The sequence below is a fragment of the Colletes gigas genome, unplaced genomic scaffold, assembly GCF_013123115.1.
Source record: "Colletes gigas isolate AHSC1104 unplaced genomic scaffold, ASM1312311v1 Colletes_gigas_Sc00003, whole genome shotgun sequence".
NCBI classification, from domain to species: domain Eukaryota; kingdom Metazoa; phylum Arthropoda; class Insecta; order Hymenoptera; family Colletidae; genus Colletes; species Colletes gigas.
In genome coordinates, this window is record NW_025106632.1 from 655997 (window position 1) to 680771 (window position 24775).

Consider the following 24775-nt stretch of genomic DNA (forward strand, 5'->3'; position numbering starts at 1 on the left):
CGATGAATAAGGTTCTTAGTTATTTTATTTTATATACAACTCTGAACCCATTACAGGTACTACCAAGATTTTATAATTATCATGATTATTTTTAATAGGTATATTCGACATTTCGTTACGTTAAGTCCATTCGTGCGCACGCGACGAGACTAGCAATCTTTTCCCATATATTCATCTTAAAAAACATTTGTTTTCTTTCATAAATTCTATCAATTGTTCGTCATGCGTGCATAAGTTTCACTTTTCAATAATACGAATGTCGTATAAAATAAAGTACGACAAACTTACGGAGCAAGCGGTACTTGGCGATTAGAATCTTTTTTACCCTATCGGGATCATCCTATCGATGGTATAACATTAGCGTATACCATGTGGATTATACATTTCATGATTAGAAATTGAACGAAATTACACGAGATAAGAGTGTTTAAAAAAAGAAGTAAAAAATGATTATTAGAGAGGGTATTAAAGATTCTGTGTTAACTTGGTGTAATATATCTTTACGATAATTAAAAGAGATCTAGGCCTCGTGTAACTCGTTGCATAAATCAATTTATTTCTTCGTGCTTAAAGGTGCTGGTTTGTTCGACGGTTTCTCCCATTTTGGACATGGGAAATGATTCTTCGTTGCTGGTTGTTGCGGAAACAATCGCGTCGTGCCCATTTTGATACTTAAAATTGTCTATGCTACCAGACTTTCCAAACTTGATGGCCAACAGCATAATTACCGCAACAATGAAAATACCAACAATGATAGACATTAGTGCGACGGCCGGGCCAGAATATGGTTGAAATTCATTCCCGTTTGTATAACTCAACGCTAGGGGGTTAGGTTCGTCCCAACTGGTCCAAGTGTTATTCCACAGTGCTGGGTTTGCTCTGGGATCTCCATCCAGATTGCTAGGTGGTATGGCGGTAACTCTGTAGTTCGTTAAAATCCTTTCCAAGATTGCTAAAATTACTGGCCTTTTTTCAGCCAGATTCACCATCTCGCAAGGATCCTTATTTATATTAAATAGGCAGGGTGCTCTCATTGGATTACAAATAATCTACAAAATTATACATTCAATATTTATTCAAGACGATTACTCCTTTATTATGATATTTGTGTCCGATTGGATCGTAGGAGAAAATGATTTTATTATCTACTTGTTTTACCAATTTTATAAAGCGAAGGTAAGATCGTTACTTTATATCATCTCTAGTTTTTAAAGCGTACAATACGCCCGTAAATTTGACTTTAAACTTTGTATATTTAACTTCAAGTTTATTTGGAATTTTTTCAAGATTATTTATCAGTATCAATAGTTAGTATTGATAACATTGCTTTCTATACAAGTGGATGGACATCGTGGATGGACTGTATGGGTAAACATGCTGTACAAATAGCGTAAATATTCTTATAAAAAAGTGCATAATATGTATCATCCTTCCACGAGAAGACACAGCGTGTGTTTACATCCCCCCTCTTGCTGCAATCCGCTGATTGGCTGTCATCGTTTTCGACCAATGCCTGTCAGTCAGCGGACCGCAACAGGAGTGCTGTCTTCTCGTGGAAGAATGGTACTTTGATACGCGGTATTCTGCCATATCACTGACCTTGTCCTCCTCTTTGACATTGCATTTTATTCGCGCTCTTTGTCGCAGTTCCAATACGTTATCGCCGGTGAGTATCTTCTCCCGGAAATTCGTTCTCAAAGCGGCATCGTTGACGTTTCTTACGTTCCGTTTTCTTCTTTCGTTCAGTTCCGTGGCTTGTCTGGCGGTGATAACGCCAGCAATGGCGACGCCCGCTTTGCTCCGCAGCACTTTGTTAAGATCGTATTCGGGAGAAGTACCTTCGGACGGTTCTCCGCTGGCTCCAACCCACGCCCCGCCAGTTTCCGTTTGCCCAATAACGTACTTGAAATCGCCACGTCTGATAGCAGCGTAATTATCGAGGTCGTCGATATTGATCAGTATTTCGGATCTAGAACTGATCTTGTCCGACACCAGAGCCGACCATAGATCAAATCCATCGATGTTCCCCAGGTGTCTCGTATCCACTCCTATAAAAGCGTCGCAAAAGTTATCCTTCTTCGATTCCTCGTCAACCCTCGCGAAACGCGAATGATTTAGGATGGATATAATATTTTCAATATTTTTACCCGCCGCGGAGAGCAACGTAGGGAGCCAATCGGACACGAACATCATCTGATTAGAAACTCTTTTCTTTTTCTTGATCAGGGTACTCCAAATGGCCGCCACCCCTCTGGTCCCGCCCTCCCACGGACTGTCCTTCATCTGAAATATCACGAATGTTTCAGCTCCGAGATCTACGCGCGAGGGTTCTCTGAAGTGTACAAGAAGAATTTACGCCACGAAGAGGATAATTGCTGCCCTGATTGCTCAGCAAACCGTCGGTCGGGGCGCCATTGTCGCTCATGAAAAGCACTATACTGTTTTCTAGCATTCCACGACTCCTCAGGGCGTCCATCACCTCGCCGACGCTCTGGTCTAATTTTGAAACAACGGCTGCAAATGGTCGAGAGTCCTTAAAAGCTAGTTTCAGTGCTACCCCGAAGATTTCAATTGAAATAAAACGAAGACTAAGAAAGACAATCCGGTGCTCGTTGTTTTATTCTTGGTAAGACGTTTCTATATACAGGGTGTTCCCACCTTGGGTAAAATTTTGATGGTAGATTCTAGAGGGCAAAATAAGACGAAAATCAAGAATACCAATTTTTTGTTCGAGGCTTCGTTGAAAAGTTATTCGAGTTTAAAGTAGAGTGTCTCGTGTCGAGTGAGAACCGCTATCATGCGCGCGCAGCTGTTCTACAGGCGTGACTTTAAACGTTAATAACTTTTTAACGAAGCCTTCGTCAACAAATTGCTATTCTTGATTTTCGTCTTATTTTGCTCTCTAGAATCTACCATTAAAATTTCTCCCCGCGGTGATCTGTACATTGTCTTTGTTTTGCAGCATCAAGAGAAGAATAGAAAATTGTGCAGAATCGACTACTTCGTTTGCTCACTGTTCCACGGAGTTCAACGGTTTAAAAATACATTACCAGCTTGGATTCTTCTTTCCGGATCGAGGATGTACGCGAACCTGGCGATATCCTCGTCCGGTGCCCGCAAAAGCTGATTCTGATTACCCTTGTGGGGGGCCAGGTGAGCCAGATATAGGAACATCGGCTGATTCGTGTCGTGTTTGTTGATTAATCGTACCGCTTCTTTCGTGAACAGATCCGTGGAATACTGTCCCGAAGTCTCCCAAGCAACTGTGAGATTTCGTCTCATGTCGAATCCTCTGAAAGTGCTGAATTGCGGATCCTATGGAACACCTAGCTCCAGATTCAAGTAATCCTCGTGACATCGCGCGTTACACTTTTATCACGAACAAAGCGAGTCACCGAACTAAACGGATATATCACTTTGCTTGGACAGAATTAGAAAATATCATCAAATGGCAAGATAGGTAATTTGTTCTAGGTGTTTTATCGAGGTTCGCTCTGTACGCAGTGGTAAACAATGTAAAACGAGATTAATTTATTCTTTGTGAAGTTAGTTTATGGTTTACCGGTTCCTGGGTAAAGTGCGTGTAATAATCTTGAAGCCCGTTCCAATAACCAAAGTGGGAATCGAACCCGCGAAACGTCGGAGTGTATTCTTTTTGGAAAAATCCTAGGTGCCATTTGCCAACGGCGTGTGTTTTGTAGCCTGCTTCTTTCAGGTGCTGCGACAAGGATCATTTTGTTCAGAGCCGGTGAAACGTATAATCGAGGCGTCAAGAAATTCGATCAAAACTCGATAGATGTCACTACTCCGGGTCCGGTCAGGATCACTTATGGAATAGGAGAATCGTTTATCGAATTTGATTGTAGTTTGCTTCGCAAGAAGGATAAACAAAGAGAGAAAAGACTCTCGAGTACAATATTTGATTCAATATTGTGCTAACAAATATTGACCGATTTATATCGTGTTTGGTCTCATTTTAATTAGAAAATCTTTCCCCACACGATAGTAAAATTTTGATTGAAAAAAAGTAAAAAATAAAAAACTTTCTTCTTGTACAGTAGTGTGGTCAGACTGACAGGGACGTTTAAACGAAGATGACGAAGGCAATAAAGATTTTTAAAGAAAGCCGCTACGTCTCCGGTTACACTTCGCCTTGCTGGTTCAAGGGGGATCCCCTAGTGGCGGGGATAAAAATGTATTATTTACTGAACAGCTCTTGAGGACATCTATCGAGTTTTCACTGTACATCGGGCTCCGAATAAAATATTTAGGTTACTTTAAAGATCGTTACGTCGTGGTAGTGTAAAATAGTACTCGGTGGTAGCAATTTAAAAACTTACTTGGGGCAGCAGTTTCTCTTTTAGGGGAAGACCACGCGGTTCGGCTGGAAAAATTACGGAATGTTGCATCCCGAGATGAATTGGATATTTTCCAGTCATTAAGGCGGCTCTGCTTGGCGTGCACAACGCAGGAACGTAATGATTGTTTAAGATGATGCCGTTGTACGCGAGAGCGTCGATGTTTGGCGTGGGAATTTGATCGGATCCGTGAAAGCTTACGTCGTTCCAACCCTATAAGCGATTTCGAACTTTTTCATATTACAAAATAACAATACTTGGAGCAGCCAGCCATAGATACAATTTCTACAGGGAATTGTTAAATATTTATTTTTATTAGATCGTTACGCACCAAACGTGACCAAGCTATGCTATTTCTTACATTCCTTTGAAACTTCGCCAATTCATTGGACGATACTTCGGTGAAATATTTTAATGGGAGATTCTAGACAGCAAAATATGACGAAAATCAAGAATATCAATTTGTTGATCGAGGCTTCGTTAAAAAGTTATTAACGTTCAAAGTTCCGTCCATACTGAATTTTTTTCTCAAAAATACACAGGATTTCGGGGGTATGTCTATTCACCAAAAATGATTGTAACCGATCCTCACAACCGAAAATAATTTTTCCAAAACGATTTGAAATTTTTTAATTTTGTCGAAAAACTTCCCACCTTCTCGAATTTTTTTCTTGAAAGTGCGTAGGATTTGGAAGGTATGTCCATTGACCAAGAATGATTATTATTGACCCCTACAACTGAAAATAATTTTTCTAGAACGATTGAAAATCTTTTAATTTTGTCGAAAAATTTCGCACCTTCTCGAATTTTTTTCTCGAAAATGCGTAAGAATTCGGAGGTATGTCTAATCATAAAAAATGATTGTAATCGACCCCCGCAACCGAAAATAATTTTTCCAGAACGATTTGAAAGTTTTGAATTTAATTGTTAATAACTTTTTAACGAAGCCTCGATCAACAAATTGCTATTCTTGATTTTCGTCTTATTTTGCCCTCCAAAATCTCCCATAAAAATTTTTCCCATTAAAAATTACAATTTTTATTAACGAACGAAAGTGGGCAGAACTGTTTCATATAATCGGGGGCTATTGTATTAAAAAATCTGTTGTCTTTCCTCACCATATCATCAGCAAGAATAACGATGATATGAGGCTTTCGGTTGTTTTCTGGACGACGACGATACTCGTTGTCCCGAAAATCCACGTCTTCATTCTTGAGTTTTATCGCAGTCGGAAGGTTCGTATTCGTGGTCGGTTTGGACAGTAGCGACGAGAAGAAGAAAGCAACAACTTTCGTTACCAGGAATTCTGATAAGATCGACACGGCTAATAGCTGTGTCACGAACGCGACATTCATCTCGAAACCAGCTGAAAGAATCGAGAAAACATAAAAGGTAAATGCGCCAGTAATCGTAGTACCGCCATTTGTAAAATTACCAACCCCGAACAGAGAGGTTAGATTAAATTGCGTACGATCAAGTTGGGAACCCCATTTAAATAAAATTAACAAAACATAATTTACTTTTGTTACTACAAAACTTTAGCTGCTATCGACAAAGATAAATTTAAAAATAAAGTCAAAATAGAAAATCTCACGATCTTTTCAGGCGTTAATTGCTCTATATATGTATAAACCGTAAACTGTCGAATTATAGTGCGTATAATTCGCGCGGTAGAAATGCGGGCTCACCTCGAGACACAATGCTGCACACTTTCTTATTCGCCAGTCAGCCAGAGACTGCGATTCGTGTAATTCAGGTCTAAGCAGCGCGTCCATCTAACCTCGAGATAAGTTTTTGTATTTCAACCATGATCGAACTGGTTGGAGAGGAAGTAATCGGATCCAAGGTACGATTGCCAGGAAGACGAAAATATCGTTAACGTTTTTTTTTAAAACGACCCAATCGTTATGGCTCGTGGTTCGAGGGAGAGTTCTTTTTATTTTTTTAATTTTATTTACGAGACTGTTTCAGCAACACAACCTTATTTATTTCGTAATTTATAACCTAACATACGTACCGTCGAATTGTTAACATATTTATCCTCTAACAAAGGAAATTGTTTTTGAAATCGTAAGGTGTACAAACGAGGAATACAATTTTTCGTAAGGGGATAGTAAATCGACGTTAAGATCAAATGATTTCCCCGCTCTGTTGCGATTATGTATCATCGACACGTTGCTATTGGCAACTGTACTTTGTTTGGTGCAACGCATTACACGATCTTAAGAAGATTTCTATTTTCTCAAGATTCTGTAATAATTAATACAATTTTGTATTAAAACTATTTATTTAATTGGTCATATCGTAACGAGGGTTTATTTATCTATATTATTTATTTCGATTTACAGAAAGAATATTTTAAACAGAAATATAGAAGGCAATATCGCTTGTACTAGTTTCCACCAAAGGAATCTTTATACAATTTAACAACCTAATCATGTTCCTTAACGATCGTGGCGTAAATAACTACGTGATCAAGGTATTTAAAATCCATCAGTTTGCCAACGTTGATATGCTCCGTTTCGTGCTTGTTTATGTCCTTTCCTTGAGATTATTGCGTTTACGTAACCGATTGTCCGCTGTTTCTGCCAACAACAAAGTTCCACGCGATTTCTCTGCATTTAGACACTAGAATTTAGAAAGCGAATCGCGGAGGAGACTGGGAATAATTTGGGCACGGGTATGCATTGGTCATGCTTAATATTGTCACTATAAAACGCCGGTGATTAGTGCAACGTTTCGTTCATTTCCTCTCTAATTGATAGTTTGTACGGTGTTCTTACATTAATCGACGATAAAACGAATAACACTTTTTTAATTCTTGTTTTTTTATTGTATAATATATCGACAATTAATTATAAATTCAACAGGTGTCTCTTATTTTTGTTATAACAATATATTTTAAATACTCCGTTAAGTGAGAATGTCGTGGGAAGAAACAAAAGTTTTGTATAATTAAACGCATTCGTTCCTGCATTACGCGTTGTAGAATTTCATTTTTGAGGCTCGTCTTTGTTTTCCGCTCACGGCAATACGTTGCTCTGAAATATAAAACAGATTATAATAATTACATAATGTCAATTTAACAAATATCGTTAGGTTCGATTAAAAGTTTGAAGGTTTAACATTACATCGAAATTAAGCAATGTGTTTTGCGGCATGATCAGCATGTCATGGACCTGAAAAAAACAGAAGTGTTCCATGAAATGATTACTTTTGTCGTTAAACGGTTTAATTGGCGCTTACCTCTGCGCCCTGCGGCGTTTTCAATGTATAAATCACTCCGTCGGCAATGTCGGTCTCCTTCAATGCCGGCAGATTGTTCAGAATTGCGTCAGATTTAACGATATCTTTCAACATGTCTGTTAAAACAGCTCCAGGGCTGACGATCTGTATAATTACGAAACACAAACACAGTTAGAACACTCGAGATATCGGTAGTTTTCGAATTTTGTTAAAGTCGCCATTCGAGATAACTGGTAGGTTTCAACAAAGATTCTCTATTTCATTAAATGCCTTTAAAATAAAAATCTTAAGAATCTGTGAATAAAAATTTTCGTTTATAAAAACGAGCGCTCGAATAAGCCAAGTATCGTCCACCCCCTTGAAATTAAAAATCTGTCGCGTTTAATATTTTTAACAAGAATGTATCGTCTTCGAAATAACCCAGACCTTTCTCTTTCGAACGAGACCTCAAAAGCTGTTCATATAAGGGCAAAATCTCTTATTTCGTGAACCCATATTTCGGGGCAAATTTTGTCGGTATACAGCGCGCTGCATTACCCGAATTTAGAAAATCAAATCTCACCGTTATTTTAATGTTCAGCTTGTTGTATATTATTTCGTGACGTAGTTCCGTGGTCAATGCGTTTAATGCATATTTGCTAGCGCAATACATCCCCATCGGTATTTTTACGCATTCTGCGTGTCGTCCGGCCAGGCTGTAAATTGTATACGCTGTTATATAATTTCTTGCAATGATTGATACATGTATAGCTGCTGCTAATACGCCTTTACGCAACCCACGATGTATATCGAATGCAAACAATCTTGCTATTTGCGCGGAATCAAACGCAACAAAAATGCATACACGTTGAGTCTACGATGCTTCGAGATAAAATATTAAACTGTATAGAAATTAATATTATTAGCTTTCATATTATCAAATTATCAAAAAAAAAAAAGTTTTTTCCTTTAATATTGCGAGTTGTAATAATAAAAAAAATTAACAATGTTATTCGTTGCTATGTACCTGCTGATATTAATTATATGCCCGGCGCCATTGCGTTCTTTGATAGATTGTATAAATTCACGGGCGCAAATCGCTGGAGCTATGACGTTAATATCTATTATTTTACGGTACTCCTCGGTGGGCGTATCTGCAACAGAAAATTACATTTCCTAAAATCCACAAAAAACAAAATATTTCAAAGTTAATATCATACGCTACAAAAGTCGCCAATGATTATGAATTTTAACGTATAATTTGTAGATAAATACCACAGGGACGCGGAAATTAAAAACAAAGTAAAAATTAACTTCACGGTCACGGTTTCCACCAATGAAGATTTTCTTCGGGCCGATATAGTCAACGTTTAATTGACCGAGGCTAATAGAAGCTGACTCATCACGGAAAACAACACTTAATGGAAAAAAAATGATGTATCATGTTGCAATTGCATTCAGTAGTAAAAGGTTTCACGATTATTAAAATTGCTACCAGGATGTTCACGATACAACGAAGCGCGAAAAATTACGACGAAGGTAATCTGAAAAATATATTTTAAAATTAATCTTCGAACATTTATCATATATATAATATTCTTTTTGTTTTGTTTAATATTCCTCTCAAAGCAAGAATACGGTAATTACACAAAAATTACGATTTATTTGCTCGATCGAAGCCACGTGAAAAAGATCGAGAATTGATTCGTAGATTTACTGCTCTAAATATGTACCGAGTCGAAAATGAAAGAACCGGTTTCGCCTAGTTGATCGACATTGACCTTCTTTTTCGAATGTAATCGTAAATTCTTTGGTGAAAATGAAGGTCGCCGCGCGATGGTCAACGATCGCTGCAACTTTTATCAACATGTACCGTTCTCGTCGTTGCACACGCCCCTGCACGTATATTATAGTACGTAACGAACTTGTCAGACGAGATCTTGGCGAGTTTCTGCCCTCCAAGACTGTACACTTTATTTCAATACAAATTTTCATACGCGGAAATTTATGCAAGCTGGAAATATTTCTTTATCACGGTCAGGATTTTTTTGAGGTTAGGAAATTGTTAACGATATTGTCGGCCTCGTCTGATCCTCTAATAAACAGTTGCAGAGTGTCTCGTAAAAAGAAACATAACGCACTACCATTGAAAGTGGAAAATTTATTGTAATTAAACGATCACGAAATTGACAACTCGTCCGACGAAAATACTGTTTCGATCGTTAATGAAGAATTTAGCTTTATAAGCCACGAAAACTAATTTATGTTGCTTCTTTTTATTTTTTTGAAACAGAATTATAATGTTTATTACTAATTTTTATAAAAAATAGATATTAAAAAGAAAAGTATGTATATTCATTGTTGCACATAAAAAACAATCTTTCTATTCGCGACACTGTTCGTGTGTGCAGATTGCAACACGTTCTTCCGTATTCTCAGATCGTTTTTTGTTATGTCGCGAAATTATTTATCTCGTCTCAGTGTTGATGTACAAATAATTTCAAGCACGTAGCTTTTCGCCACGTAATCTTTCGTGATTTGAAAAACAAATATTTTTAAAAATAATAGAGCATGATTGTAAAGTAGAGGTTGCTGGGGTCTTATCGACTGTTATCAGATATTTCGATTCGATAAACATGTAACGATAACGTATAAACTGTAATGTTTATATTGTACCGTGACTTGCTTGAAATTTTGCAATCGAATATGTTATTACAATGTTTAATTCCCAAACCTATAGAGTGTTTTCGATAATCTGTACTAACGTTTCTTTTCGTAAACGGTAAACATTAAAAAGAAAAAAAAGAAGAGGAAGTTTTAGTATATTTTACAGGCAATACGATAGCGAACGCTCGTACGATTAGAGGAATTCGCATTGGACACGATATGCCTGTCCCGTTGCTACAACGTGCTAGTAAACACAATATTACGAAATGTCAAATGTATTTATTTTATTTCTGTCTTTGTGTTACCCTAAAGACCATAGTATACTACATGGCTGAACTCACCTTAACGTACGCTTTCAACACGAGGTATACCAAATATTAAAAAATATACTACAACTTCCTCCTCTTTCGTTTTTCGTTTCTAATGTTCACCGTTTACGAGAAAAACACCGGTGCAAATTATCGCGAACACCCTGTATACAAGTACACGATCAAGGTTACAGTTGTAAAGGAACAGAAGTAACGTGAATCGACTGTGTCTTCGATAAAACAGACCCATCTCCCTGCAGCTTCTGTGACGATACATTTGCTAACAAATCATATTTAATACCAACGCAAAGGATTCGACCAGCAAAGACTATGGAATTAATATGAGAAATTCTGATTGATAATTATTACGTATGAAATAACAGCGCTGTACAGACGATAGATGTCGTTTAAAAAAAAAAGAAAACATGTAAATATAAAACGTAAAATCGTGTACCAATGATGCTCGTTTGCGTGGCTACGCCGGCATTGTTGACAAGGATGTCAGCGCCACCAAATTTCTTTTTAGTCCACTCGAAGGCCTTCAGGATGTCCTCCTCTTTTCTGACATCGCACACGATCGAGTGGAACATGCCTTTCTTCAAACCACCGGCCACCTCCTGAAGCTTCTCCATCCTTCTCGCGAGACCAACCACTTTAACATCGTTGTCCACGAGGGATCTAGCGATCGCTGCACCGATACCGGTGCTCGCGCCAGTCACGATCGCCACTTTTCCAGCCCAGCGTTCCATCGTTCGCGATATCGTTTTACAAACTGAGTCGTCCGCGCGATCTTTCAAGCATTATATACGATAAACTTGTTCCTCTTGCTGCCGGGAACAACCAATCAGCGCCGTGCGTGTTCTATCGCAAGATTACTTCATTCAACGGGACTTCTCGAACAGGAATAATTGACGGGAAGCGTTCAATTCATCCTCCATCGCGAGTCACCTGCTAACGCATCGGTGCAAGTATTTTTTTAAGTTAGAATGAATCGTGGTTGGCGGGATGAGAAGTGTCCGAATAGGTAAATCCAAGATCCCCGGGTTCGATTCTCGTTCAAGCGACACGATGATTTTTTTTTTCTATCGTACAAGCTTATTGCTTATTACGTTCACAGTGTAAGTACGTAGGATGATAATTGCCACAATTTTCTAGGTTTTAGTTTTTAGTATTTGATGTTTGCACCTACCATTCGTTGTCTTCTCTCGATGGTGTGGTTTTCTGCCTTGTTGTTATCCCTGAAAGTTGAACTACTTTTTTTGTTTTGGTTTTTCTTTCGCCTTTGTTTTTTTTGGCGATGCGTTTTCGGATTATTTTAGATTTAAATGTAAATTAAAGAAGCTAAAGCAAACGTAGAAAATGTAAGAATGTAATGTAAAACACCTTTTGATGACACTAGTATCTTTCGTGAAAGTTATTTTAAATTAATTATGAAGTACTTTGACATCGCGTTGAATTTTGAGAAATGAGAAATAAACTTAATCAGTTTGTTTTAGAAATAAAATATTGTATTGTTTAGCGTATCTAGTTTTGGGGTTGAAATGATCCAGCCGCTCTCAAGTTGTCAGTCCACCTTTGTTTCCATAATAAGTTCTCTGTACATACAGCATGCGTGTTGGCAATGAATGACAAGGCTCTGTTTTTAAAATTGATTTTTATTGTCGCACCTAATACGCATTATTATTTGATTCTTCTATCCTCGTCCGCTAAACGTTCCTCTAAGAGTTAAAACATATTTCGCGTTTCTCGTTGGCAAATACATACACTTTTAAATAAAACGCACCGACTCGTCCCTCTCGCGACACGTTTCACGCCGCTTAACGTACATTCACATCCAATAGGAATTTAAAACAGCTTTTAATCGTATTTATCATACACATCACTTCGTTTGTACTTAAAAAGTAGGTTTCGTCGGGATGGTTTGTTCGCATAACCACTAGGTTCGGATATAATCGCGTGAAAAGGTTGAAATGAGACACCCTGTACAACCGGTGACGCAAACTCGTGCCAGCCGAGGAGAATATAGTTCGTTTGACGTTACTTCACCCTTGTACGCGATCGAGGCGATTATCTGCTCAAAAATTTCGATTATTATTTCTTTTGGAACGTTCTAATATTTAGGATTTGTAGATTTATAGATCCCTTTTCCTGAAAGCCTCTTCGATCGTAGAATTAAATAATGTATAGACGGAAATTTAATCGCTCGATAGAACAAACGTCACGGTTTAAATTCCTATACGTTAATAATTATTTAAATAAAATTGTTCTCCGATAGGTGACGCGATATTTCTACTTTGTTACACGACTGTAAACGCCTCGACGCGCGCAACAAGGTTTGTACCGTTTACAAAGATGAACCCACGTCCTCGCCTTAAACTTCGACGAACGTTTTTCTCGAGCCTCGACGATGAAATAATTCGTGTTTTACGTGCACACGTTCGCTTAAAGTATCGTAGATTGGTCGACCAAGAAGACGGACTTTTCCTCGAGTTTCCCCGACGAGATTGTAATTCCATTTCGAACCATCGTCGGTTCCTCTCACGTGCCATTAGGGTTCGCGTTGTAATAGTTTATGCGTTCGCTTCTTTTCAGATAGGCGTACCAATAAAACACGTTTATCGCGAGAAAGAACAGAGGGAAAACGACTCGACTGACGCGATCGATCTTCGAAACCGAGTTGTACCTCGGCGTTCTCCTGCGTCGTCTCCTTCCGGTCGCCGTTTTCACGATTGGCGGCGGCCTGACCGGGGGCGGAGGGGTGCAGGCCACGCAGGACATCTGCCAATGGCCGATTCCAGGATCCCTGCTGGGCGCTGGGATCGCGGACAACGGTATCACCTCGATCAAACCGGCTTCGTTCATCGTAAAATTTTGGCTCGGTCGCGCCCTCTCCGTTGGGCTGCTCGAACGTTTCTTGTGAACCTGCGCCATCTGCAATCGAGTTCCCGGTTCCGTTCAGCCAGTTATTCGCAACAAGTTTCGGTAATTATTTACTTCAGAGGCCTCGACTTCGATTTTCATGATCTTTAAATACGTTATAAAAAATAAAATTCCGAACAATTTTTTCCTATACGTATAACCACTGCCTTGATTCCTTAAAATTAAAATTCCGTAAAATTCCTTACGTGCTGCTACATTTAATTCTGCCTATCGACGTATATGTCAACGTTGGTTCAATGATTTTGAATGGTGATCGCACGAGCGGCCGTCTCAGGGCAGGAATAACCTCGCTGGGTGGTATGTGCGCGATAAGATCAAATCTATTCGATTTGAACAGTTTTGAATATCAATGTGCATGGCCAGTCACGAACCGATGGATTAGGTCTCAAATAACCCTTGTCTTTCGTTTATAATACATCAGATAAGCGGTTAGCCAACGCTGACGCACAAATACATATGCGAAGGTAGAATTCGATCTGTTTTAGGTTCACCTTATGTTCACCTCAGCACAAATTTTTTACAATGATAGTGCATACCATTCCAGACATATGCGAGGAGTTGTTACGAAAAGTAGCAACTTTCATACACGGTAGAGTCCCGAACGTTCAATTATATTCCGTGAATTTCAACAATTCAAACAACCGAGAAGAATATTTTTAAATTGTGTTCTACGCGATGGTTATCGCATAATAATCCGTAATTACACTTTTAGAGAATCGGGGCGCTGTGTTGCTATTATTGCAAGAATTTAAAGCGAGAAATCAGAGTCCGGGGAACGTTTGTCAATCTCGGTGCAAAATCCAGAGGCCAAAGCATATCTTTGTTTCTAAATTACGCTCTTGTATTTTTTTTTTTATAAATTTAGCATTTTCTTTCAAACTTAAGAGACAAACTTAAGAATTCATTTGCATCAAAAGAGATTGTTCTCTCCAGAGAAAAAACTCTTTAGTAAATTCGTGCTATTAGGTTGCAATTACAGTGTAAATGTTTTCATGTAACGCGACGTTGCGGTAGACTGGCCTTGTTACGTCAACGGTACCGCGACAAGATGTGATACGTGTGCAATAATGTCACGCAAAAGCGCTTACACTGCAACCGCAGTCTTGTTAGCGATATTCCAAATATTTTTTTTTCGAACATCGCTAATACGTAAACAGTCGTCCAAATTGTCTCGCGTTGTTACTTTTTTTTATGTATTTCGCTTGCTGTAAATACTATTCTACCTGCTCTGACTATCATTTTGCTGTAGTTAGTGAAGTTGCTTGTTGTAGATAGTGTGACCATGACGTAAAATGTCACGCCTTATTACACTTACGTCGCGGTATCATAAGAGCAACGATGCATGACATAACGTGCCACTTAATTGCAAACGTCCTATCCCGACATCCTATCCTTTGGAAATCTAAACAATTATATCATTTTTCCATTTTTATGGCTCGTGTGGGTATTAATAAAAATTAATATATTCGCGAGTTCGTTTTTCATTATACAGGGTGTTCGGCCACCTCTGGGAAAAATTTTAATGCAGGATTCTAGAGGCCAAAATAAGACGAAAATCAAGAATAGCAATTTGTTGATGGAGGCTTCGTTAAAAAGTTATTAACAATTAAATTCAAAAATTTCAAATCGTTCTGGAAAAATTATTTTCGGTTGCGGGGATCAATTACAATCATTTTTGGTGAATACATATACCTCCGAAATCCTATTTATTTTCGAGAAAAAAAATCGAGTAGGTGTTGACATTTTTCGGCGAAAAAAAAATTTTTCAAATCGTTCTAAAAAAATTATTTTCAATCGTGGGGGTCAATTACAATTACTTTTGGTCATTACACATACTTTCGAAATCCTATCCATTTTCGAGAAAAAAAATCGAGAAGATGTGAAATTTTTCGACGGAAAAAAAAAATTTCAAATCGATCTGGAAAAATTATTTTCAATCGTGGGGGTCAATTACAATCACTTTTGGTCATTACACATACTTTCGAAATCCTATCCATTTTCGAGAAAAAAATCGAAAAGATGTGAAATTTTTCGACGGAAAAAAAAAATTTCAAATCGTTCTGGAAAAATTATTTTCAATCGTGGGGGTCAATTACAATCACTTTTGGTCATTACACATACTTTCGAAATCCTATCCATTTTCGAGAAAAAAATCGAAAAGATGTGAAATTTTTCGACGGAAAAAAAAAATTTCAAATCGTTCTGGAAAAATTATTTTCGGTTACGGGGGTCAATTGCAATCATTTTTGGTGAATAGACATAACCCCGAAATCTTGCGCATTTTCGAGAAAAAAATTCAATACTGACGGAACTTTAAACGTTAATAACTTTTTAACGAAGCCTTCATCAACAAATTTCTTTTTCTTTTAATAGCCACGATATGATTCGGGGGGGTTCTAAAACGTGTAATTCTGCTAAAAGAAATTTTCGAAATCGATTATCGCGAGGTCGTATTCCAGCTATTTCTCTTTTACACGAGCAAGAAGGAAAGGCTAACACTATTTCCGGAATTATTACACGTGGCTCGTGCGGTAGTATACATATGTCTGCTATCCCCACCACTCTGTTAAACGCTAAGGAAGTTCGTCGTCGCTATTGTCGATTTCGATGCGCTCAATTATGCCTGATCTGGCCACACTCTTCCTTTATTGTCCAGCGAGGACGCCAAGAGTGCCTCGGGATAAATCCCCTAGTGCATCTCTCAACTGCGCCATCTGCAGGGGTAACCAGAGAGTTACAATACGCTCCCTACATATTACATCAGTCGCCAGTCGCTGCGTTGATGTTTATACTAGAAGTTTATAATAACGCGTGTGTATAGGCAGAATTTAATGCGACAGCACGGAAGGAATTTTGCAAATATCTCGGAAACCAAGGCAGTACGGTGGTTCTATGCATCGAAGAAAGTCGTTCAGAATCTTATCTTCTGCGACATATTTCAAAACCACGAAAATCGTAGTTGGGGCCCCTAAAGTATACAATTACCAATATCAATTTAATAACGTAAATAACAGGTAGCTATCAGCCATTTACTGGTCACTTGCCTGCACATTGTTTTAAAAGAACCTGTTAATGGTGTCTAATTTATGAGCGAATTCACCAACGAAACCGTAAATGGATCTAAAATTTTTATCAATAAAATTCGCGACTAAATTTCCCAATAGACCACGACGAGTCGAGGATCGGTGTTAATTATTCTTTGGTCTCGAACGAAATATAATTAATCACCGAAGAGGGTGGTTGATATTTCGAAAGTAGAGCGAGTATGGTCAGAACATAGACGAGTCATGTTTTAGCAAGGTCTTGTTCCAGAAACGACTGAAATCCGCTTCCGATACCGGTCCTCCTCTCGTTTAACGTACGAGATCTCGGATTTATAATTTCCATTCGTTTCCGTACACTTCCTCTTTGTATTCTCTCCTCCATGGGGAATTAATGCACGACGGACTCCTTATATGCAATTCTTATTCGCGTTAAATCGGATTCACTGGCGGAGGAGCGTAGTGCCCGTGGCGAGCGTGCAACCTAACCTTGTTTCCGAATGTAGAACGATGCGTGAAAGCAAAAAAAGGGCAAGAATTTCACTGGGAAATAATCGTGACTCGGTGCCAAAACGGAAAAACGGAAGAAACAACAAGATCGTCGCCGTCGTTTCCGCGGCATCACGATTACGCAACGCTCCTCGGTTTCTGGATCGTCCCTTTTGCTAAGAAGAATAACCAGGTTGTCGGGTCGAAGACCGAGGCTGTCTTTGGCGATTTATCTTTCGAGGTAAAAATGAAACAAAAATATTAAGCTCCAAGTTACGTTTCGCAAAATTGTGGCTTTCAAATTTTCATCAAGTTTTAGCATTTTAAAGTTGAAAAATCATGTATTCGACGTACGTAACTTAAACGATAAAATAAAATGAATACATCTAAGACGGGGGATGGGAAAATTTTGATTGCTATAATAAACAATGAATAAAAGCACAGTATTTTTTCAGATAATTCATAATTCCACTTACGAGTATTATTTAAGATTACAAAATTATGTATCTTTTATTTATTCTTCGAGATTTTTTATTTTGATAAGAATTTTTACTATTTTTGATTTATATTATTGTCTGTACTTTGAAATGTTATTTAGTGATGATATTCTGTAAAAATAGAATTTTTACGTTTTAGAAGACTGTGCAACGGGGTCGACGTATGGCGGACAATGGCGATCGTATGAAAAATATCGGGATTTCAGAGTGGAGGAAATAAATAGTGAAAATTACCGGCTCGATCTTCGGTGGTCGTGCAGTCGGTTCCTCTTCGTCGCTGGAACTCTCGCTCTCGCTCATGTCGGAGCCGAAATAACACTCCCCGGAACCGTACTTGGTGAAGTAGTGGACCACCGCGAATTGTATAATGGTGGCGAAAATGAACGCGAACGAGAGAAAGACGAAGAAGTCTAGGGCAGTGGGGTAAGGAACTTTTGGCAGATCGGTACGGGCCTCCAATCCCAAAAATGTCATCGTCAACACGGTTGTTATCCCTTGAACAAATTCGTACACCCCGCTTTCGTCTCGTTACGAACAAACAAAGAGAATTTGCAAAATTTAATCATCTCGATTTCCTCCTCGCGGTACAACATTAATCGATGGGTCTTATCGAGGAAAAATTTTAACGAGAGATTCTGGAGGCCAAAATAAGACGAAAATCAAGAATAGCAATTTCTTGATCGAGGCTTCGTTAACAAGTTATTAACGTTTAAAGTCACGCCTGTAGAACAGCTGCGCGCGCACGATAGCGGTTCTCACTCAACGCGAGAAACTATCATGCGCGTGCAGCTGTTCTACAGGCGTAACTTTAAACGTGAATAACTTTTCAACGAAGCCTCGATCAACAAATTGCTATTCTTGATTTTCACCTTATTTTGGCCTCTAGAATCATCCATTAAAATTGTTCCCCGATGTAACGACGATTCGGTTAAAAGGATATCTAGCATAAATCTAGGTTGTTGGAAACTTACCGAGCGACACGCGATCAGCGGTGGCTTCTCGATTTAACCAAAAGGAGACCCAGGATAGAACCACCAGCAAAACACAGGGTCCGTATACTTGTATGAGAAAATTTCCCATGTGCCTTTGTAGATGAAAGTACACCAGCAACATCGAGTAATCGGCTAGAATCAGACGATACCTACGTGTGTTTATGCAAACTTGTTTTATTTATTTAATTACGTTCGTTTGAACTACAACGAGAGAAGAAGTATATTGGACAAATTCGTGTACACTGGGCAGGGTAAACCATGTTAAAGGGCGAGACTCAGCGAATTTTCTAAAGCTGATTTCGAACGTAATCCTAAATTAATCCCTGATGTGGGTTCCAGACATTACGGGCACTGCTCCTATGTTCTTCCAACTTTTATCAATATTTCTGTCTTCCGGCTTCCCCTTCGTTACACGTTATTAACTGTGTATTCCATACGAAGTTCTAATTTGAATATGTTGTAGTCTTTAGTGATATATGTATAAACGTATCTCCAAGGATTTTTAAAAATTAAAAAAATTGCTTTTACTTTTCTTTTTCAATAAATAATAGCTGCTAAAGTAAGAAAGTTATAAAAATGAGACTTTAGGTACTTCTAGTAGATACATGGGAGTACCGAGTAAAAATTATTTCAATTAAAAAAATTTTTTTTGACTATTTTGCAATTGTTTACAACAAATGTCATTTTTTTATAGCGGGGAAATATTTAAAAATCTGCAAAAAAATGGGCATATAGTCCCGTTTGTCCCCTTTACGGACCAAGTTTTAAAAATACGGACACTTTAAAATTGGCCTTATTGTCGATCGGTTTGTTATATAATACAAATAAAATACTGTATCGTTTGTCTATTTTGGAATTAGTAAATGATAATCTGCTCCGAAACTCGTCAATCCGGCACCAGAGTGTCGCCCGAACGGCGGTGCCATTTTATATCGTTCTTTCGTGTTGGGGGGGGGGTGGGGAGGGGGTTTAAATACTCCGACAAACGGGTTCTAGTGCAATCACGAGCAGTTGTCACGAGGCTTGTTTGCGGAGTATTAATCGATGCTAATCCAATTAAAAAGTCGGTCTTCGCGACTCAACGTCTTCCCTGACAAGCGACGGTACAATGGAAATACGAGTGGAAAAGGGGGCTTCCCCGGCGTAGGATGCTGCAATTAGTCGTCGTTTCTCTCGCTGCCAACTTTCGACGCGCGGAGAACTCGTGTCCCTCGTTTTCCTCGCCCTCTTCGATATACATCAGCCACTTCCGGGACGCCTCGTTCTTCCTCCCACCGCTTCCGGGACGCATCCATTTCTTCGCGCCAATATTCCCCGAGAATCCGTAACTGGCAAAACTTTCAAATCGAGCTTTTCTCTAGGAGTTATCAGAGTGTGTACCGTTCCTCTCTTTCACGCTTTTCCACCATTCTCTGATCTGTTTTACATTCATCGACACTCCTTTTTTTGCCGCCAACTTTTTCATGCGACGCAGGGGGCGCCCCTTTCACTTTTCTTTGAGTCTGTTCTCCTCCAACCACCGTGAATTTTGCTGGTTATATTAATTAATTAATGTGTACAAGGATGATATGTTATTACCAGACTGCGAATGTTTATGCATTTATGGGAAATTTTAATCCTCAGAAAACTACAGAATGCATTTAATAGGCAAAAATATAAGGAATACTTAAAGTAAGATACGAATTATTATATTTACTCGCATTTCATTAATTCCATTGATAAAAATATGAATGTGCATAAAGATCCGCAGTCTAGTTATTAAAATGAAATCGAACAAAATGTTAAAAAGAAATTGTTCATTTTATATAAAATAAGTAAATAATATTAAAAACTAATATTAAAGACTAATCGTAAGGTTTCTCGTCGTAAATAGGAATAGACTTACCGTGCGCAGGTGTCGGCAATGCGGAGTAATTCGCTGTCGGATTCGCGACGAGATCAAATTGCGATAATTTCATGTCCTCGGCGATTGCAACTTGTCTCGCGCTGTTCCACGTGTAGATCACGTCCCGCTTCGTGTAACCGACTGCAATCAAGAGAATATTTCTTGCACGGGTGTCGCAGGGGTGTCGTAAGGGGCGTCGAAATTCGCTAGCGTCACTTTTCTTCTTCGATGGAAAGTTACTCGGGGGAGCCCCGTATTTGTCACGGTTCCTAAATCTACACGTTCCACAGTAAAGACAATTTTTAACCCTCGAATGGCGCCGTTTATTATAATAATATCGAACCTGATTCAAATTGTTCAGAATTTTTAAACGAAGGACAATGTTAATATTCTATACTTCTTTTTCTTTTATAAGGAATCACCTGGTTGTATAATAGTCGATGCAAAAAATGGTGTACATTTTTAATTACGTGGCAGGGATTTATCCGTTGAACCGGTGCTTCTTAATCTTTTCAAAGCTCGACCCAAATTGCACCGTAAAATGTTTCGTTAAAATGCTCGACTTTATTAATGGATACTTGATATTGTACAAAGTGTTGCATTTTATTCTACGAATTAATTATTTAAATTCAACGTATGCTTTCGATTACTGCTTTTTTTTGTTAAGAAACACTATATGGGGCGATATTAACTTTCACGAGTCTCATGAAACAATGTGTGCATTAGTTTATCGAGCAAAATGGTAATAATATTTAATTTCAAATTGGAAACGTACAGCTACCAAATTGCAGTGGGCATCTCTGCGTGTCCATCGGGAAATTTTCGAGATTCATTGGGCATCCAGCCTTGATTGTGAGCCTGTAATCAAACATATCATTACAATTAGTAAGAAAGCAAGCCCAGATCGATACGATGTTCCAATCATTTTAGCGGAATTGATTCGATTTATTTTTAAAACAGAGAAGCAACGTTTCTAATTCAAGAAACGTTAATCGCGACTTTTTTGCTTGTAAATGTTTACAATTTTGTTTAAAACACCTATTAACAATTTATGTACTTTTTTTATGTTGTAGTGACTGCAAATTACTGCAATTGGTTCGCGTTTATAAAAGCAACACGTGCGTCGTTCTAATTCGATTTCCGCCAACATTTTCCAGGGAAATCGAGCACGTATCCATTAGGCTCATCCATCTGTTCGACATGGTCCTCCGATGGAGCCGACTAACGCCTGTCATTCGCCGTCGATGTCCAGTGCCGGGGGTTGGCAAACATAATGACAGTTACGTGCTAAATTCGACCGTTTCCAAATCACCAAAATATTCGACTCGCACGTGTTGTCCGCCACGTGTTGAGGTCCATTTATACTCGTGCAAAATATACCGAGCAAAACAACTGGCATCGTCGAACCACGAATATTATTAATATTTTTAAAACGTTACAATTTACCGACACGAGAACCGTTCTCGCGTGTTTCGAGATTAAACCCCTCGATGCTTGTATATTTTCCAAATTTACCATCCAAAATACACAACTTCTCTTCGTGTGCATTAATGTGTGTTTTGTTGGGCGTTGCAACATATCGTTTTACGATTTTAGTCACGCACAATAACGTGTACAATTCACCGATAAGAAATGAAAGATGTAAACTTATACAAAAGAAAGTATCGTATAAAGGACAGAAACTTTCAGTCTCCTCGAATTTGTCCATATTTTCATGCCTATTGTTTGCAATAATTATTAATTAACATCAGGCAATAGCTAAAATAATGCTCGATAGCGTGGGTTGTATAAATAATTGTTTTTAATACCATTTTGCTTAGAATATTCATTTTTCGGTCAAAGGCACGGTTAATTGTTAATTGATTGGCGAACACGCCAAGGACGGTCATCCCCACTCCTCTAAGTCTTCTGCCTGAGGCTCACTGCCACTGACTCTCTCTCTCTCTCCCTCTCTTTCTCCTCTGGGCTGCCGGACGTGGCGGAACGTCGAGCTCTGCGCTCCACTTCCACTTTCACTGACCACTACTGTACTACTGGCGACCTCTGGGGACCACTACTGACCACGCCTGAGAACTCGTGGGAACTGTTGACCACTACTGACCACTACTGAGTGCTGAAATACCGCGTGTAACCATATGTCAACAAGTAGTAAGTCCATTCCACTCATTTATATGGATCAGTAAAAAATTTGTTTGTTTCTTTTATTCGATTGTACAGTGTCAATTGAATTTTCTCTGTCTATTCATTATTATAGATGTTTCTTTCGTCTTTCCCGACATTTCACATCAACATCGAGTGAAAATGGTACTGAACCACCGTGTTGGTTCATTTTCATATCTGTTCCTACAATATTTCGTGAATTTTAATAACATCGATGGGAATATGATTTTCAATTTTGTCTTATTACTCGAATTCTCGTAACATTTCACAGAGATACTTTGTTCAGTTGTTTGGTACTTTCTTTTGAGGTTATCTGTGGAATTGTTTCGACGTTTCAACTACATATGTGATGATTTTACCTAATGAGAAATTACTTGTTGCATAAAATGTGTTAGAGACCTTACTTATCGGCCTCTGAGAACTATTAATTAAAGACCGAAAGAGTTGTGTATGGATTATTAATTATATATAGTGTTTGTTATTCTGTGATTTTAATTTTAACCAAAAACCTACAAACTTCAACAAAATGTGTTGAATCGTTATCTATGTAGATCGTTATTATTTTTCGATTATTCAGAATTTTTATTCTGTTTGTTCGGTTAATTATAATTTTTATTTTGTCGATATTTCTGAATAATTTGATTTGTGATTTATCACCATTTTCACTGTCTCGTTATGTGTCCATTTTGTACATTTCTTTAGGTTTGAATATTTCTAAATTTCGTAGCTTCTCCAGCTTATAGATTCTCATCTACTCCACTGCATTCCTCGATACATCGGTTCTCTAATTGCTTAGTTTCTTTAATATAATACTAATATAGGTATGTGTTTTTGTTTTAGGTTAGATCTATTACAGATCAATTGCAAGGACATCGAATCAATCTACCCTAACCTGTACAAATCTATGTAAAATGTAAGGAGATAGTGTCGCCAAAAAAAACAAATCAAAAGTAGTTCTTTAAACATTTTTATTTCATTTCAAATACGCTCTCTGTAAAATCCCCTCGATGCGCAAAACATCGACTCCTAAGAGGTTATTAAATAGCTTGTTTAGCTTTTTATGGGAGCTATGAAGGTGTCTGAAAGATAGGTATAGGTTATAAGTTAGAACGTAACGTTTATTGAATCTTATCGAACGAAGAGGTTTCTTGCTATAAAAGAATCGACTGTTTGCACGTTTCGAACCGAAAGAACTGGCGCGTTCACTCGCTTTCTTCAATTTTCGTACGACCGTGTCTCCCAAGTCTGCATATTGCAGGCCCACGTATACGAGCTACGTATACACGCATCAAGGCTGGTGAAAATCAGCTGGAGTTTGACCGAGTTATCGTTGCTGGCAATGCACGGTTGAACTCTATCGGATAAGTAAGTTAGAGAGTACGAAATACGAGACGATCCGTGACTAATCGGATCCATCATCCTGGCACTCTCGATCGGTCAATTTGTAGAAGGGACACGTTACATTTACCATCGACCATATCGCGCCACGGATTAACCTCCAAATCTGCTGAACGGGCCGTTTTCCTCGCGAACTTCGGATTACTAAAATTTCCCTGCATCGGCAAGATTTATCGATGCATTTCGTGGTAGATATCACTTGGACATCCGAAGCAGCCGTTGTTAAGGGCGATTGTAGAGACCAGATTTAGCTGTAACAAGGACGCGACCGTTCCCGCCATTTTGATAATTAATCGTTTCCGTGTACTTCGATTAAACCTCGATGGGGGGGCTTTTCATGATTCCTAACCTATCACTTTATCGTCCAAGTATTTCGAAACCTTATTTTTCACCTGACGTACACTCTCAGCCAAAAAGATAAAACCTCAAATAATAAAAATATTCATATCAGACATTAAGTTCTGAAAATAATGTAACATAGTATTTAGATCATAGACATAGTATTTAAACGCGAAACGTGGATTATTTTCAGTTACAGAGGATCTTCAGTGATCGTCAACCTCTTAAGATTTTATTTCGAGGTTGCATTCCTTCTTCAGACATATACGTCATGCTGCCTAGTCATTGGAATAAGGATTTGCTGAAATTGCAAACCTACATTCCAACAGTTCGATACGCGAATTACTATATAGAGCGAAATGTCGCCACTGGATTTTCCTAGTAGGAACTAAGAGTTTCAATTTACCTGAAACTATATCCACTATACAGGGTGATTCTAAAAACTAGGTCAAGCTCTTTTCCAAGCGAATATGCAA

The 24775-nt window shown here is 38.4% G+C and overlaps 3 protein-coding genes across 3 annotated transcripts in view; all 3 read right to left on the bottom strand.

Moving 5' to 3' along the window:
• Nucleotides 1-118: 118 nt before the first annotated feature.
• Nucleotides 119-6163, bottom strand: LOC122404843 (arylsulfatase B-like). Its single transcript, XM_043409118.1, has 9 exons — nt 6047-6163; nt 5477-5724; nt 4341-4571; nt 3563-3718; nt 3051-3315; nt 2357-2514; nt 2148-2283; nt 1600-2048; nt 119-1049 (listed from the first exon to the last, which is right to left on the bottom strand). The coding sequence occupies exons 2-9, from the start codon at nt 5711-5713 to the stop codon at nt 549-551; spliced, it is 2133 nt and encodes a 710-aa protein (XP_043265053.1). The 5' UTR covers nt 5714-5724; nt 6047-6163; the 3' UTR covers nt 119-548.
• Nucleotides 6164-7119: 956 nt separating this feature from the next.
• Nucleotides 7120-11352, bottom strand: LOC122404844 (farnesol dehydrogenase-like). The gene is made up of 6 exons (XM_043409119.1): nt 11013-11352; nt 8611-8737; nt 8167-8299; nt 7605-7748; nt 7490-7537; nt 7120-7399 (listed from the first exon to the last, which is right to left on the bottom strand). The coding sequence occupies exons 1-6, from the start codon at nt 11305-11307 to the stop codon at nt 7382-7384; spliced, it is 765 nt and encodes a 254-aa protein (XP_043265054.1). The 5' UTR covers nt 11308-11352; the 3' UTR covers nt 7120-7381.
• A 1478-nt stretch (nt 11353-12830) lies between these two features.
• The window catches only part of LOC122404997 (gamma-aminobutyric acid receptor alpha-like), a 54227-nt gene continuing 42282 nt past the window's right edge, over nt 12831-24775 (bottom strand). Inside the window, exons 5-9 of the mRNA XM_043409445.1 lie at nt 21178-21260; nt 20403-20543; nt 18497-18649; nt 17760-18019; nt 12831-13489 (exon numbers count right to left, since the gene is read on the bottom strand). Of these exons, the coding sequence (XP_043265380.1) occupies nt 13097-13489; nt 17760-18019; nt 18497-18649; nt 20403-20543; nt 21178-21260 (1030 nt within the window). The 3' untranslated portion in view covers nt 12831-13096. The remainder of the gene's footprint in view (nt 13490-17759; nt 18020-18496; nt 18650-20402; nt 20544-21177; nt 21261-24775) is intronic.